At 41.2% G+C, this 17,353-nt stretch overlaps 1 protein-coding gene and 1 pseudogene across 3 annotated transcripts in view; both read right to left on the minus strand.

Moving 5' to 3' along the window:
- Nucleotides 1-17,353, minus strand: part of CDK15 (cyclin dependent kinase 15) — a 120,905-nt gene that overhangs the window by 61,825 nt on the left and 41,727 nt on the right. For all 3 annotated transcript variants that reach the window (XM_032754930.2, XM_058439687.1, XM_058439689.1), the window contains exons 6-7: nucleotides 10,482-10,576; nucleotides 9,662-9,724 (exon numbers count right to left, since the gene is read on the minus strand). In XM_032754930.2, the coding sequence (XP_032610821.1) occupies nucleotides 9,662-9,724; nucleotides 10,482-10,576 (158 nt within the window). The remainder of the gene's footprint in view (nucleotides 1-9,661; nucleotides 9,725-10,481; nucleotides 10,577-17,353) is intronic.
- On the minus strand, nucleotides 8,557-9,452 carry LOC116809386 (ubiquitin-conjugating enzyme E2 variant 1-like; annotated as a pseudogene).

Below are 17,353 nucleotides of genomic sequence, written 5' to 3' on the forward strand. Positions count from 1 at the left end.
AGGCACAGAAACTAAAGCCATTACTAGGTTCCCATCACTACAGAAACTTATGGGAAAAAAAGAATGCTTAGTATTCCAAGTATCTTTTGCTATTTTCCAGTGCCATTGGCAATTGAGAATTCAAACACCAACATCAGTATTTACAAAGACCTATGTCAACTGAGAACATGTTCTGGCAGTTCAGAAAGGAAGGGCCAGGCCCAGCATTCCTGGGACATGGGCAAAATGGCAGATGCAGAGTTATGTGGATTAATCCTCTTTTTCAATAGCATCTTAGAAAGCTAGGACCTTCAGAGATGCTAGGACCAGTATTGACCTAACAAAGACCTGGAGACACTGGAGCCAAATGGTCCGATGGAAGCAGGAGCATGGGGAGTTTACCTACCATAGCATACCTGCAGCTGTGCAGGTTTCATGTAGCTACCACATCAGGTTCATAAACCATTTAAGAATTTTAAAAATTTCTTATGACTCCTAGTTCAAATGTTAACTGGTTCTATGAATCTTCCCAGCATTTTCTCTTTCTGGTGCTTCAAATATACACACACTATTCATTTTACCATTCACCAAGCCACGAAGCTTCCACAGCACAAAATTCCTACACTGACATTTAAGCCTTCTGATTGGTTATAAATATAAATGTTCATGGAAAAGATAATACAAACAACCAGCTTAAATTCCAGGTAAAAGACAAGAAGATACCATAGTATGTGCTTAAAAATACGTTTTGCAGACTGGCCCAGTGGCTCACGCCTATAATCCCAGCACTTCGGGAGGCCGAAGCGAGCGGATCATCTGAGGTCAGGAGTTCGAGACCAGCCTGGCCAATGTGGTGAAACTCCATCTCTACTAAAAATACAAAAATTAGCCAGGTGTGGTGGCGTATGCTTATAATCCCAGCTACTCGGGAGGCTGAGGCAGGAGAATTGCTTGAACCTGGAAGGCAGAGGTTGCAGTGAGCCAGGATCACGCCACTGCACTCCAGCCTGGGTGGCAGAGCAAGAATTCCATCTCAAAGAAAAAAATGTTTTTCAATATGCAGGACTAGGGAAAGAGGAAGATGAAGACAGGTAGATAGAAGACAGAAAGCTGGTGACCAGTGAGGGATACAGCCTTTGGGATAGGAAGCTTATCCTCAGTTTACAGAGAAAACCAGGGCTCAATGTAACTTTAAAAACATGTCTAGGGGCCGGGCGCGGTGGCTCACGCTTGTAATCCCAGCACTTTGGGAGGCCGAGGAGGGCAGATCACGAGGTCAGATCGAGACCACGGTGAAACCCCGTCTCTACTAAAAATACAAAAAAATTAGCCGGGCATGGTGGCGGGCGCCTGTAGTCCCAGATACTCGGAGAGGCTGAGGCAGGAGAATGGCGTGAACCCGGAAGGTGGAGCTTGCAGTGAGCCGAGATTGCGCCACTGCACTCCAGCCTGGGCGACAGAGCAAGACTCCGTCTCAAAAAAAAAAAAAAAAAAAAACATGTCTAGGAAAAGTCAGAGCCAAGACTCAAATTCAGACTTGTCTGACTCCACTATACCATCCTGAGAAACTAGAGAAAAGACAGCAAATGAAAACATGACAGGGAAGGAGAGAGCCAGCTGGCTGAGTCAGAGACAGAGCTTCTTAGTAGGTCAGCTTGAAATGCCTTTTATGTCCCAAGTGTAGATTGTTTTCACTAATTAGCCACAGTCCCTTCCCACCTTCTTGCCATTCAACCCCTTTCCTCTCTGCCAGATACGTCTACAGGCATTTGTAGGTGGTAAAGCACTGCGGCATTAAGGTATGGTATTTTATAACCACATTTCTCAAAACTGCAGTCTGTGCTGACAAACCTCACCACCCACTCACCCTTTCATCCCTTCCAACCTGGATTCTTCCTTCAACACTGCAGAAGCTCCACCAATTATTGCATCCTAACATAACCAAATATGATGATGTCTGCACAGTTCAACATCAGCCAGATTGTGGGTGACTCTTTCCAGAAAGGTTTCCCAGATCCCAGCAGTTAGACCTGTTTCCAACTCAATAAGTTTTGGGGGAACAAAATAATTCCATTGAACTAGTGCCATCTGGGCCAGGAGTTACTCAAAAACCAATGAGATCCGTTAGCCAACTCCTTATAGGGAAGCCTGAGTCCTTCCATCCCCCCTGGAATCCCTGGGACTCATTCTACTAGAAATCTGAAACAAGATAGCCTCACTAGGATTCCCACCCTGTCTTCCTTGGTCACAACTCAAAATATAAGCCTCTGACTATTCCTTTTCCTCCCAATATACTCATCTCCATTCTGCTCTGTGCTTCCTCTGTTTAGCCTCATATCTATTGCTCCTCTCTCTCCCAAACATTTTCACTGTTTACTCTCCATTCTTCAATCCTGCTTTAAAAACTACCTAAAAGCTAACCTCTGGTGAATTTCCTTCTGGCTCCTTTCCTTAAATGAGACCTTGAGCTCACTGCTTCCCTATATTCTCAAGTGGATGTTAATTTTTCTATAACTTCCTCATACCTTTGACTACTGAGAAGTGTCATAAGCTGCCTCCCTTTTCCCCACTACCACTTCAAAACCATTACTTCTCTACTTTTAAGTAAAAACTCCTGTCCCTTGGATTTTAATGCCATCCAGCCACATCTTCCATTACTCTTCTTTTAGTGGTCATTCACTGAACTCTCAATCACTCTCTGTCATTCACTGAAGATGTGGGCACTTGGATCACAGCTGTTGACTCCATGACATTAGTGCCCATGAGAACAGCTCTAGCCAACCTCAGCTCCAATGATCTGCTTCTCCAATCCACTGCAGACACTAACTCCCGTGGTCACACACTAGATCTTGCCATTGTATGGAACTGTTTGTCCTCTGAAATACAAAATTCATCCCCCTATAAAAATGCTTTTGCAATGATCGTGTCATTCATAATGTGTTTTTACCATGGTTTCCCATGACTTTTCCTATGAAACCCAATGGATACCTCTTATTCCTTATCTTTGCAGCATTTGGCATCATAGACCATGCCTTCCTTCCTGAGGCACTCTCTTCTTTTGGTTCCACAATCTCCTAATTTTCCTTCTACCCCTCTGGCTGTTCTTTTTATAGGTTCTACTTCTACTAATATCTAATACATTGATATTCTGGCCAGGCGCAGGGACTCACACGTGTAATCCCAGAACTTTGGGAGGCCAAGGCAGGAGGATTGCTTGAGCCCAGGAGTTTGAGACCAGCCTGGGCAACATAGCAAGACCCCATCTCTATAAAAAATAAAAATAGGCCAGGCACGGTGGCTCATACCTGTAATCCTTGGCACTTTGGAAGGCCAAGGCAGGGGGATCACTTAAGGTCAGAAGTTCAAGACCAGCCTGGCCAACATGGTGAAACCCCGTCTCTACTAAAAATACAAAAATTAGTCAGGCGAGGTGGTGGGTGCCTGTAGTCCCAGCTACTTGAGAGGCTGAGGCAGGAGGCTCGCTTGAACCCAGGAAGTGGAGGTTGCAGCGAGCTAAGATTGCGCCACTGCACTCCAGCCTGGGCAACAGAGCGAGACTCCCATCTAAAAATAAATACATAAATAAAAATAAAATTAAAAAATAAAAAATAATAAATAATAACATACTGATATTCTTAGGGTTCCATCTTTGATCTTCTGTTATCACTCTACACATGCTCCCTTACCTATCTTACCCACTGACAGTGCTCTAATGAACAACTGTATTCTGATGATTTCAAAATCTTTATCTCCAACTCAGATTGCCTTTCTACTTTAGGCCCACACAGTCTGGAGTTCGCCTGTACATCCCATAATCACCTCAAACTTAGCATGTTTAAAACACAATTCATGTTATCTCTCCAAAATAAATTTTTCTTTCTGATTCTCTATCACAGTGAATGGCACCATCATCCATTTTAATACTCGGATCCAGAAAAAAATATCGCTGACTCTTGTTTTTCCCATCAGTTCCGGCTAAGTAATTGGTCTCATATCTGTCCACTTTCTCCCACCATCATCTCACATCTGTACCAATGTGGTTCTGATTAGCCTCACTGTCAAGGCTGGAACCTTAACAGACACCAGCATTCAGGGAATGAGTAGAGGGAGAGAAGTTTTCTGTGTGAGTAGGGGGAGAGGGGTAGAAGAAAACAAGGAGAAAGTAGGGTCAGGGGAATATAACATTTCAAAAAAAAAGTATTGCCCTCATTCCAATCTATTCACCACACTGTCATCAGTGTAAGCTTTATAAAAAGAAAATCTGAATTTATCACCTCTTTGTTTAAAACCATTTAATGGCGCCTGATATAAAATAGCACGACTGTGATATTGTGAAATATATATTTGATCTTCAACTAAATTCCTGACAGCCATCTCCTAAAATCCTTAGAATCTCCAAAGTGATGTCTTTTTGTAGAGTTGACTGATAGCTGGCAGACCGTTGGGTAGTTTTAGGATAGGGACTGGTCACTGGAAAGACCAAGGCATGATTAGGGAGGGGAGAGGGGCTGAAGGTTAAGTTGATCACCAGCGGCCAATAGTTTAATAAATCATGCCTACACAATGAAGCCTCTGCAAAACCCAGAAAGATTAGGGTACAGAGACCTTCTGGATAGCTGAACTCTCATGGAGGCTTCTGGAGGGTGGCTTGCCTGGGATGGGCATGGATGCTCTGTTCCCCTTCCCACATTCACTGATGCCTCCACCTTGGAGAACTCATCCCTATTCCCACCTGCTTTGATTTGGATAACCTCTTCCTTTGTGCCTCCATATACCCACAATAAATTCCTTTATTTATTAGTGTGTCCCTCACAAATCCACAAGGTCAATGCAGTCAAGAGTATGACTTTTAGCTGTATTCCTGATGCTTGTAATACTGTCCACCATACCTTCCTTCTTGAAATTGCTTCTTCCCTTGACTTCCATGACAGTGTGTATTTTTTTCCAGATGCTCTACATTCCTACAAGCTGCTTCCCTTCGTTCCTTAATTTCCTGTTCCTCTTCTCATCCCAAAAGGCAAAAGTCTCATCATCAGTCCTCCTCTCTTTGTGTGTTTGCTCTTTTGGTTGCCTACTCCTTGGTCTTCTAAACTCTATGTGCTGATGACCCTCAGATCTACACGTCGAGCTCACAGCTCCCTTCTGAGCACAGATTTCCTTTTAGGTTGCCTACTGCTCAGTTCCCTTTGGAGATCCTGTTTCACCTGGGACCTCAACACGTCTGAAACAGGACTCCTCCTCTTTCTCTCCAAACCAACTTCTTCTCCTATTTCTGTTAATAGAGCTACAATTCTCCTCGTCAGTCAAACTCAAAACCAGTTATGTTTGGCCCCATCCTTTCCCTCCTCATGCTCACATTACCAGGAGGTGAACTCTTCTTTGTTACTGATTTTCACGTTCCTCTCCATTCTTATCGTCACTACCATAATATCAGCCTTGATTACTAATTGCTAACTAGATCCTTGCTGCTCGGTGCTTGGCTCTTGACCAGCACCATCTGCATCAGCTTGGCTCATGTTAGAATGCAGAGGCTCAGGCTTAAACCCAGACTTGTTGAGTCAGGTTCCCGGTCACTTGTCTGCTCACTGAAGTTTGAGAAGCACTAGGCCAGGCCACATCAATAAACTCTTTGGCTCACCCCTGTAATTCCAGCACTTTGGAAGGCCGAGGTGGGAAGATAATTTGAGGCTGGGAGTTTGAGGCTGCGGTGAGCCATGACTGCACCATTGCACTCTAGCCTGGGTAACAAAAGGAGACCCTGTCTCAAAACAAACAAACAAACTCTTAAGTGGAATCCTTGACTCTAGTCTCTTATTTCCTTTCATACATCCTACAGACCACAGTGATATAAATTTCTTCTGATCAATTATTTTCTCTCAACTCAAACTTAATGACTAATGACTGTACTGTCTAAGGAATAAAATCCACGTTTCTTTCTTTTTTAGGGACAGGGTCTTCCTCTGTCACTCAAGCTGGAGTGCAGTTGTGTGATCATGGCTCACCTCAGCCTCAAACTCCTGGGCTCAAGCGATCCACTCACCTAGCCTCCCAGGTAGCTGGGACTACAGTCGTATGCCACCATGCTCAGCTGATTTTTAAAATTTTTGTAGAGATGAGGTCTTGCTATGTTGCCCATGCTAGTCTTGAACTCTTGGGCTCAAGCGATCTTCCTGACTTGGCCTTCCAAAGTGCTGGAATTATAGGTGTAAGCCACTATACCCTGCCTAAGGTCCACATTTCTTAGAAAATGAGGCTCTCAGCCACCTACCCAATCTACTTCCCCAGACTTGTGTATGCTGTTTCACTAATATATTCTGTATTTCAGGCCAACAGAACTAGAAATGCAGTATGGCACTAGTGGGAAAGAATTTTAACTAAGAATCACTTTTTGCAATGGCATAAGCTGGTTCTATAACCTCAGGCAAAATGTTTGTCCTCTCAGATCTTGGATTTCTCCTCTGCAAATAAGGAAGTTAGACCAGGCCAGTGCTTTAAAGATTTTTTGACTGCAGTCTACAGTAAGAAATATATATGTATCCGGTATTCACATCCATACACAAAAATATAAGTACAGTTACAATTGGAGGAAAAGTTGCAGAAAATAATACTTGCTCTTTCAAAATGTAATGCATGCTAATATTTTCTATTCTCTTCTCATCCATTTATTTCATTTTTTAAAATGCAGGTTGCTAACCACCATATTGATTTCATAACGCACTAATGGAACCTGGAGATTGCAAAACACTGTGTTTCCTCTAAACCTAACAAGCCATGACGCTGGGGTCCTCTTCCTTGAACATATCCTGTATTTCCCTACTCTGTACCTTTGCTGAAAACATTTTCTCTCCCTGTAACATGCTCTCGTATTCCAGACTCTTGAAATGCAGTGTGTTTAAGATCTGAAACTTTTTTTTTTTTTTTTTTGAGACGGAGTCTCACTCTGTCACCCAGGCTAGAGTGTGGTGCAGCGATCTTGGCTCACTGCAAGCTCCACCTCCCAGGTTGACACCATTCTCCTGCCTCAGCCTCCTGAGTAGCTGGGACTACAGGCACCTGCCACCACGCCTGGCTAATTTTTTATATTTTTAGTAGAGACGGGGTTTCACCGTGTTAACCAGGGTGGTCTTGATCTCCTGACTTCGTGATCCACCCGCCTCGGCCTCCCAAAGTGCTGGGATTACAGGCGTGAGCCACCGCGCCCGGCTGATCTGAAACTTCTTGAAACTAGAAGATATCTTTGATGCCGTTGCACATCTACAGTACTAGATCGTATTTCTTTCTTGACATTCTACACAAATGTCCTATAATAGCATTGGTGTGTATTTCTTATCTCTTGTTTTTGGCTGTAAGTCCCTTGAGGGCAGAGATCATGTCTTTTATATCTAGTTACCCTTCGAAGCATTTAGCACAGTGTCTGGTATGTGAGAGTCACTCAGGCCTGAAAATCTCACTCTCTCACAGTTATTCTTTCTCCAATCATTCTATTTAATCAACACCTCTAGGTCCTTGAACTCTTCCACTCTCTTCGTAACTATCAGCAAGCTGCTTATCTTCACTTCCTTCCCTCAGATTAGACTCAGACTAGATGCCACTGGCCAGCACATTAACTTCTGTCTTGATAATCTCTTCAACTCTCTTGCCTACCTGTCTCTTCCTTTCACATGTCTGGCAGAACTTCAACTCTGACTCAATCCAACTGTCTACATTCTCTGCTCCTCTATTCAAATTGCCAAGCGTTACCATAAAAAAAAAAAATCCCGTGATCGTGCAGATAATGTAATGGTCTTCACCCTTACCAGGGTCCTTAACACACGATGAAACATTCCTATTTGATTTCCTAGTTAGCTCCCTATCCCATTCTCCACACAGCTAACTGGTATTTTAATTTTTTTTTTTTTTTTTTTCACTCTCCTTAACCCTTTGTCCTCAAACATTCCTTTCCAAAACCTTACTTCCAAGACTGGGTTAGGTTCCCTTATTATGTGTTCCCACAGTATTCCTAGTTACCATGGTCATAGGCTTTAGCACTTTGCTTCTCACCGCCTGTTTATTTATTTGTTATAGCACAACTTACATGTTTCTTTTTTTTTTTTTTTTTTTGAGATGGAGTCTTGCCCTGTCACCCAGGCTACAGTGCATTGGTGTGATCTTTGCTCACTGCACCTCCGCCTCCTGGGTTCAAGCAATTCTCTTGCCTCACCCTCTCGAGCAGCTGGGGTTACAGGCGTGTACCACCACACCTGGCTAATTTTTTGTGTCTTTAGTAGAGACGGGGTTTCACCATATTGGCTAGGCTGATCTGAAACTCCTGACCTCATGATCTGCCCACCCTGGCCTCCCAAAGGGCTGGGATTACAGGTGTGAGCCACCGCACCAGGCTAACAACTTATATATTTCAAATGTACGAAAATTAGTATCATTTACAGTATCTTAAGATAAATTTCCTTTGAATGGGAGCTTCCTTTCCAGTACTTTGAACTCTACAAGATGTATCTAGAAAATTTACTACTATGGAAAATGAAGACTGCTTACATCGAGTATGGGGGAAGAGGAAGGGCCTGTGGTTTTTCTTTTTGATCAACTGCTGTAACACTGTCCTTCAGATGGCTGAGGGAGTTTCACATTTTCTTTAGACATCATTAGGCGCTGAAGCTCTTGAAGGATAACTTTGATGATATATGAATTCTGCCATTTTGCTAGCACTGATATGGCTCTTGGGTTCACCATTCCATTAGAACTATTAACTCCATTCATATTAATTTTTGTTACAAATCTTACAAAGGGGAGTGCTTCTGGGTATTTAGGTCCACATTCTATTTTAAGGCTGTATATTCAGCTTTCATAAATTGCCCGAGCCCATGGTGGCTGCCATCTTGCATTGCTGTCGCTTGAAGACTGGCCCTCGCTGCCTATTTAAGTTCATATATCTTAGTGGACTTTAAGCTCATTGAAAATAAGAAACACAACTTATTCATTATTGAAACCCCAGAACTTATTACAGCAATAAGTACTCAATAAATATTTCTTAAATGAATGAATAAATGAACACATAAATAAATATTAGTTAAATGAATAAATACATCATATACAAATTTCATATGGTTATTTTAAGAGCCAATCAATTAATTAATGCCAATAAAACCTTAGGGAATAAAAAGTATGAAATATAAATGGTTTCTAAAATGTATAACAGATGTAGAATTATAGCTAATTAAGAGTTTATTATTTCTATTCTAATGACTGGAAAAATGGGAGTTAGGGCCACATATATAATAGGATCTGCTAGTACAAGTATTGCAGACTTCATCATAGACCACAGTAATCTGATATGAAGAAGGTATTTATTTTTTGATGGCCTAGCTTTACTTTTTTCCTTTTAGTATAATTCTCCTTCAATCGTTTATTCATCTAAAGGCACATTTGCATGTGGCCATGACTGACAGCATCAGGTTGCTCAGAAAACATTGCTCCATATCTTAAGAAGCAACTCAGCAACTCTTTTTCTTTTTTCTTTCCTTTTTTTAAAAAAAACAAAAACAAAAAACAAAACTTTTCTGTGGAATATCAGTGATGTCCATCCTCTTATTTAGTATCATAGGACTTTGCTTTGTGAGGCAGTCTGTTTCAGAATTCTCCTTCTGTGGGCAAGCCAGGAGAGGGTCCTGACCCTTAACGTACTCACTCTGACATTGTGAGGATGAAGCCCTCCTGGATGCTGAGACATATACTGGGCCAGGTCTGTGTGCTAAATAAAACAGCGGAGAAAGAGAAGAGAGTGAAGTCAGTGGTGCTTGGATAGCGTCCTAAAGCAGAATATTGACTTGACTGTCAGAAGGTATTAAAAAATACAGAATTTTAAGAATAAGGTGCAAGAGGAATATAACCAGGTTTTCTGAGAACCCATTGTTAAGGTCAAACACAGTGTGTCTTTCTAACTGGCTGCTCTTAGAACAAAGCCTGTTTCTCAGCACAGAGATGCTCATTTTAAATGACTGGCACTGAACACAATGACGCAGGAATTTTTCACTCTCCAAGTGTCCTTGGAGGCAAGTCAAGTACACATACCTTATAAGTTCTTTCTGCTTATTTAAATATGTTTTCTTCCAAAAATACAACATGAGTTATTCTTTAGCAAGCTTGCATACAATTTTTAAATATCTTGTGATTTTTACCTTGTCAATGAAAAAATGTTGGATTCTGCTCAGATAGTGATTAAAACTAGATTAAAAATAAGTGCAAAAGCTTTATTTAGAAGGTAAACTCAAGATCCTCATTTATTATTGCTGATGAGGGGAAAAGGGACAGCAAAAGTTATGGGTAAGGAAGCAGGACCAAAGACGGATGTGGGAACAATAAGGTTCTACTAATCACAGTAATGAAAATTTCCATGATACTTTCCACATTGTAATAAAAGTTTTATCATGCCATAAAATATTAACAGATTCATTATACAAGTACCAGGCTATTTTTCTCAAGTGTTGTAAAATGCTCGAACAACTCACCATGTATTCAAAAACGAATGTCAGTGTCTCTTTGGTGTGGATTATGTCATGCAGGAGCACAATATTGGCATGTTTCAAACCCTTCAGGAGAGAAGCTAGAAAAATTAAACAAAATGTTAAATCCATCATTGATAATGAAAGTGCTGCTCTAAAGATATCAGACAGTATATATTTTTTAAACATTTCAAATCAAACATTCTGGTTATTTTACTGCTGAAAAACAATCTCTTGTGGCAAAAGAATATTTAAAATTACAAAGAACCTTCATTATTTCAAAAATGGCAAATCATTGTATTTACACAACTTATTGTTCCTACAGGCTAGAGTGGTTGCAAAAAATATGTTTCCATTTACCTAATCAATTTCATCAAAGCACTCAGAGCACTAAATGCTCCCCTCTGGGAATCTCATCAACCCGGCTTCAGAGCTACAGGAGGAGAGGCCTGGAGAGATAAAGGGCTTTGGAGGAGTAGGAAATGGAGTGTTCTGCCTTCTAGAGCAGGACTTTGCGACATATGACCAGTCTCCAAAATTCTAACTCCCACAAGCGGTCAATAGGGCCGGTGGATATGATTGGTGGGAGACAGAGATAAGAGCATGGGGTAAAGAACTGTTGAAACATGATAGAGACTGGAGATGATTTCTTAAAGGTAATGTTGCAAACCTCTGTGGAAAGGAGAAAATGTGAACTTGAAAAGAGGAGTCGGCCAAACTTGGGGAGCCCAGGGAGGTGAAAGTGGAGAAGGTTGAGGGCTTTCTCTTGCCTCTTCAATAATAGGTTACTAAAGGCAGCCTTGAAGGAAAGAAGTTATCACAAAAGGCCAAGTGACAGGGAGGGGTTTGAAAGTCTGTCTTTGGAGTTTCCGGAGTTAGGAAGACCTCTGGCTTCAGGAAAGCAAAGACTAGAAAATGTACAATAAAGAGACCATGAGGCCGGGCGTGGTAGCTCATGCCTGTGATCCCAGCACTCAGGGGAGGCCGAGGTGGGTGGATCACCTGAGGTCAGGAGTTTGAGACCAGCCTGGCCAACATGGTGAAACCCCGTCTCTACTAAAAATACAAAAATTAGCCGGGCATGGTGGGGCATGGTGGTGCATACCTGTAATCCCAGCTACTCGGGAAGCTGAGGCAGGAGAATCGCTTGAACCTGGGAGGCGGAGGTTGCAATGAGCCAAGATTGCGCCACTGCACTCCAGCAGGGATGACAGAGCGAGACTCCATCTCAAAAAAAAAAAAAAAAAAAAAAGAGAGAGACAGATGATGAGGCTCACCTCAGGGCATCCCTGCATGAAGAAATCGTGTCTTTAAAGCTTAAAGGAAAGGAAAAGTAAAGGATAAAAACTCAAAGCAGCATTCTGTAGCCTATGCCTGCATATGATGAATCTCCTGCACCAACTCCCTCCCAGTGTAGAATTCCATAAGATTAAAAACAACTGAAATACTCCCTTAAATTTAGGAACAAAATTATTTTCTTTAGGCATCAACCTATTTTAGTGAATCTGTCGTTTTGCCCTCCTGACAGCCATTCTCCCTTCTAGTGGAGGCACTTCTATTTTCCCCTGGAAAAACAACCATCTTCTTCCTCAGACCATACTCATCCGGTGGAGCTGACCCTGCGTCTACCCAAGAGTGGGCATGTGACCCAGGGCTGACCAATCAGAGCACGGCTCTCTCCTATCCCTAGTGATTGGTTCAGAGACAGGCACAAAACCCAAGTTTGGCAGAGCCCTGTTTTGCTGGTGCCATTAGAAAAGAAGTGCTTTCTATTGTGAGAGCTAAACCTGTGGGATTTAGCCAAGAGTTGCTGGGGTCAGATTACCAACACCTGGTGACAACATGCCTGGGAATAAAATGAATGCACAGCAAACCAGTGTTGGGTAATGAGAGACACGGCTTCCTGATGACATTGCTTATGCCCTACCAGCCTGTAGTTATCAGATCTGTGAGCCAGTGAATTTCTCTCTTTACTTGTCAGTTTAAGCTGACTTACGCTGAAGGACCTCCATCACACCTGTTAACCCTATTTGCTGTAATGACTAATGCTTTAATTTTTACTTTTTGCCCCCAGAGTCCTTATGGGCTAAATTTATTATTTCACTTTGACAAATGTGTTGCTTTGTAAATGTAATAAACAGCTTCTCAGGCATCTGTTTAATCTCCCTAGTCTCAGACTGAAGGCCACATGGGAATTGAGGGAGTGACTTTCCCCCTTTTTGAGATGCTGCCACACCACCTAGTACCACACTCAGCCAAGAGTAAGCACTTAATTTGTCAAACATATTTATTGAATGTCTTAAGGAGAACTGTCTGTGGAGCCAGAAGCCCTAATATGAATCCCGGCCCTGTCACTTCCTGAGTAAGCTCTGGAGAGTATCTCAACCTAAGTCTCAGTTCATTCCTTAGGAAAAGAGACATCGTCTTTTCTGACTTACTTCATAGGGTTGATATGAGGATGGAATCAGATACCATTTGTGGAACCTTGGTAAATGTAAAGCATTACAGAGGCAAATTAGAATTATTATCCCTTCCCTCTTCTTGCCAGCTTCTTGCCCCTGTCTTTCACCCTGAACCCCACTAAACCTTTACTCTCAGTCTTAAAATCTTGTTTATGGTATGTTTCTGCTAGAGTTTTAAATACCTTCCATATTTTCTGACCATCAGTTAAGAATGCTTATACTTTAGGTATATTTTTATTTATAAATTATCTCATAAATTTCTCTCTTTCCCCCACCCCTATGTTACAAAGCATATAGCAAAATTAGATTTCAAAAGGATATGGTAAAGCTGAAATTGCTAAGAATATTGTTAAGATATTTTATTTTATTTTATTTTATTTTATTTTATTTTTTTAGTGAGTGATTTTTTTTTTTTTTTTTTTAAACTTTAGGGTTTTAGGGTACATGTGCAGAATGTGCAGGTTTGTTACATATGTATCCATGTGCCATGTTGATTTCCTGCACCCATTAACTCGTCATTTAGCATTAGGTGTATCTCCTAATGCTGTCCCTCCCCCCTCCCCCCACCCCACAACAGTCCCCGGAGTGTGATGTTCCCCTTCCTGTGTCCATGAGTTCTCATTGTTCAATTCCCACCTATGAGTGAGAACATGCGGTGTTTGGTTTTTTGTCCTTGCGATAGTTTACTGAGAATGATGTTTTCCAGTTTCATCCATGTCCCTACAAAGGACACGAACTCATCATTTTTTATGGCTGCATAGTATTCCATGGTGTATGTGTGCCACATTTTCTTAATCCAGTCTATCGTTGTTGGACATTTGGGTTGGTTCCAAGTCTTTGCTATTGTGAATAGTGCTGCAATAAACATACGTGTGCATGTGTCTTTATAGCAGCATGATTTATAGTCCTTTGGGTATATACCCAGTAATGGGATGGCTGGGTCAAATGGTATTTCTAGTTCAAGATCCCTGAGGAATCGCCACACTGACTTCCACAATGGTTGAACTAGTTTACAGTCCCACCAACAGTGTAAAAGTGTTCCTATTTCTCCACATCCTCTCCAGCACCTATTGTTTCCTGATTTTTTAATGATGGCCATTCTAACTGGTGTGAGATGGTATCTCACTGTGGTTTTGATTTGCATTTCTCTGATGGCCAGTGATGATGAGCATTTCTTCATATGTTTTTTGGCTGCATAAATGTCTTCTTTTGAGAAGTGTCTGTTCATGTCCTCTGCCCACTTTTTGATGGGGTTGTTTGTTTTTTTCTTGTAAATTTGTTTGAGTTCATTGTAGATTCTGGATATTAGCCCTTTGTCAGATGAGTAGGTTGCAAAAATTTTCTCCCATTCTGTAGGTTGCCTGTTCACTCTGATGATAGTTTCTTTTGCTGTGCAGAAGCTCTTTAGTTTAATGAGATCCCATTTGTCGATTTTTGCTTTTGTTGCCATTGCTTTTGGTGTTTTAGACATGAAGTCCTTGCCCACGCCTATGTCCTGAATGGTATTGCCTAGGTTTTCTTGTAGGATTTTAATGGTTTTAGGTCTAACATATAAGTCTTTAATCCATCTTGAATTAATTTTTGTATAAGGTGTAAGGAAGGGATCCAGTTTCAGCTTTCTACATATGGCTAGCCAGTTTTCCCAGCACCATTTATTAAATAGGGAATCCTTTCCCCATTTCTTGTTTTTGTCAGGTTTGTCAAAGATCAGATAGTTGTAGCTATGCGGCGTCATTTCTGAGGGCTCTGTTCTGTTCCATTGATCTATGTCTCTGTTGTGGTACCAGTACCATGCTGTTTTGGTTACTGTAGCCTTGTAGTATAGTTTAAAGTCAGGTAGCGTGATGCCTCCAGCTTTGTTCTTTTGGCTTAGGATTGACTTGGCGATGCGGGCTCTTTTTTGGTTCCATATGAACTTTAAAGTAGTTTTTTCCAATTCTGTGAAGAAAGTCATTGGTAGCTTGATGGGGATGGCATTGAATCTATAAATGACCTTGGGCAGTATGGCCATTTTCACGATATTGATTCTTCCAACCCATGAGCATGGAATGTTCTTCCATTTGTTTGTATCCTCTTTGATTTCATTGAGCAGTGGTTTGTAGTTCTCCTTGAAGAGGTCCTTCACATCCCTTGTAAGTTGGATTCCTAGGTATTTTATTCTCTTTGAAGCAATTGTGAATGGGAGTTCACTCATGATTTGGCTCTCTGTTTGTCTGTTATTGGTGTACAAGAATGCTTGTGATTTTTGTACATTAATTTTGTATCCTGAGACTTTGCTGAAGTTGCTAATCAGCTTAAGGAGATTTGGGGCTGAGACAATGGGGTTTTCTAGATATACAATCATGTCATCTGCAAACAGGGACAATTTGACTTCCTCTTTTCCTAGTTGAATACCCTTTATTTCCTTCTCCTGCCTGATTGCTCTGGCCAGAACTTCCAGCACTATGTTGAATAGGAGCGGTGAGAGAGGGCATCCCTGTCTTGTGCCAGTTTTCAGAGGGAATGCTTCCAGTTTTTGCCCATTCAGTATGATATTGGCTGTGGGTTTGTCATAGATAGCTCTTATTATCTTGAGATACGTCCCATCAATACCTAACTTATTGAGAGTTTTTAGCATGAAGGGTTGTTGAATTTTGTCAAAGGCCTTTTCTGCATCTATTGAGATAATCATGTGGTTTTTGTCTTTGGTTCTGTTTATATGCTGGATTACATTTATTGATTTGCGTATGTTGAACCAGCCTTGCATCCCAGGGATGAAGCCCACTTGATCATGGTGGATAAGCTTTTTGATGTGCTGCTGGATTCGGTTTGCCAGTATTTTATTGAGGATTTTTGCATCAATGTTCATCAAGGATATTGGTCTGAAATTCTCTTTTTTGGTTATGTCTCTGCCAGGTTTTGGTATCAGGACGATGCTGGCTTCATAAAATGTGTTAGGGAGGATTCCCTCTTTTTCTATCGATTGGAATAGTTTCAGAAGGAATGGTACCAGTTCCTCCTTGTACCTCTGGTAGAATTCAGCTGTGAATCCGTCAGGTCCTGGACTCTTTTTGGTTGGTAAGCTATTGATTATTGCCACAATTTCAGAACCTGTTATTGGTCTATTCAGAGATTCAACTTCTTCCTGGTTTAGTCTTGGGAGGGTGTATTTGTCAAGGAATTTATCCATTTCTTCTAGATTTTCTAGTTTATTTGCATAGAGGTGTTTGTAGTATTCTCTGATGGTAGATTGTATTTCTGTGGGATCGGTGGTGATATCCCCTTTTTCGTTTTTTATTGCATCTATTTGATTCTTCTCTCTTTTCTTCTTTATTAGTCTTGCTAGCAGTCTATCAATTTTGTTGATCTTTTCAAAAAACCAGCTCCTGGATTCATTAATTTTTTGAAGGGTTTTTTGTGTCTCTATTTCCTTCATTTCTGCTCTGATTTTAGTTATTTCTAGCCTTCTGCTAGCTTTTGAATGTGTTTGCTCTTGCTTTTCTAGTTCTTTTAATGGTGATGTTAGGGTGTCAATTTTGGATCTTTCCTGCTTTCTCTTGTGGGCATTTAGTGCTATAAATTTCCCTCTACACACTGCTTTGAATGTGTCCCAGAGATTCTGGTATGTTGTATCTTTGTTCTCGTTGGTTTCAAAGAACATCTTTATTTCTGCCTTCATTTCATTATGTACCCAATAGTCATTCAGGAGCAGGTTGTTCAGTTTCCATGTAGTTGAGCGGTTTTGAGTGAATTTCTTAATCCTGAGTTCTAGTTTGATTGCACTGTGGTCTGAGAGACAGTTTGTTATAATTTCTGTTCTTTTACATTTGCTGAGGAGAGCTTTACTTCCAACTATGTGGTCAATTTTGGAATAGGTGTGGTGTGGTGCTGAAAAAAATGTATATTCTGTTGACTTGGGGTGGAGAGTTCTGTAGATGTCTATTAGGTCCACTTTATGTAGAGCTGAGTTCAATTCCTGGATATCCTTGTTAACTTTCTGTCTCGTTGATCTGTCTAATGTTGACAGTGGGGTGTTAAAATCTCCCATTATTATTGTGTGGGAGTTTAAGTCCCTTTGTAGGTCACTGAGGACTTGCTTTATGAATCTGGGTGCTCCTGTGTTGGGTGCATATATATTTAGGATAGTTAGCTCTTCTTGTTGAATTGATCCCTTTACCATTATGTAATGGCCTTCTTTGTCTCTTTTGATCTTTGTTGGTTTAAAGTCTATTTTATCAGAGACTAGGATTGCAACCCCTGCCTTTTTTTGTTTTCCAGTTGCTTGATAGATCTTCCTCCATCCCTTTATTTTGAGTCTATGTGTGTCTCTGCACGTGAGATGGGTTTCCTGAATACAGCACACTGATGGGTCCTGACTCCTTATCCAGTTTGCCAGTCTGTGTCTTTTGATTGGAGCATTTAGCCCATTTACATTTA

The sequence above is a fragment of the Hylobates moloch genome, unplaced genomic scaffold (genome assembly GCF_009828535.3).
Source record: "Hylobates moloch isolate HMO894 unplaced genomic scaffold, HMol_V3 SCAFFOLD_1, whole genome shotgun sequence".
NCBI lineage: Eukaryota > Metazoa > Chordata > Mammalia > Primates > Hylobatidae > Hylobates > Hylobates moloch.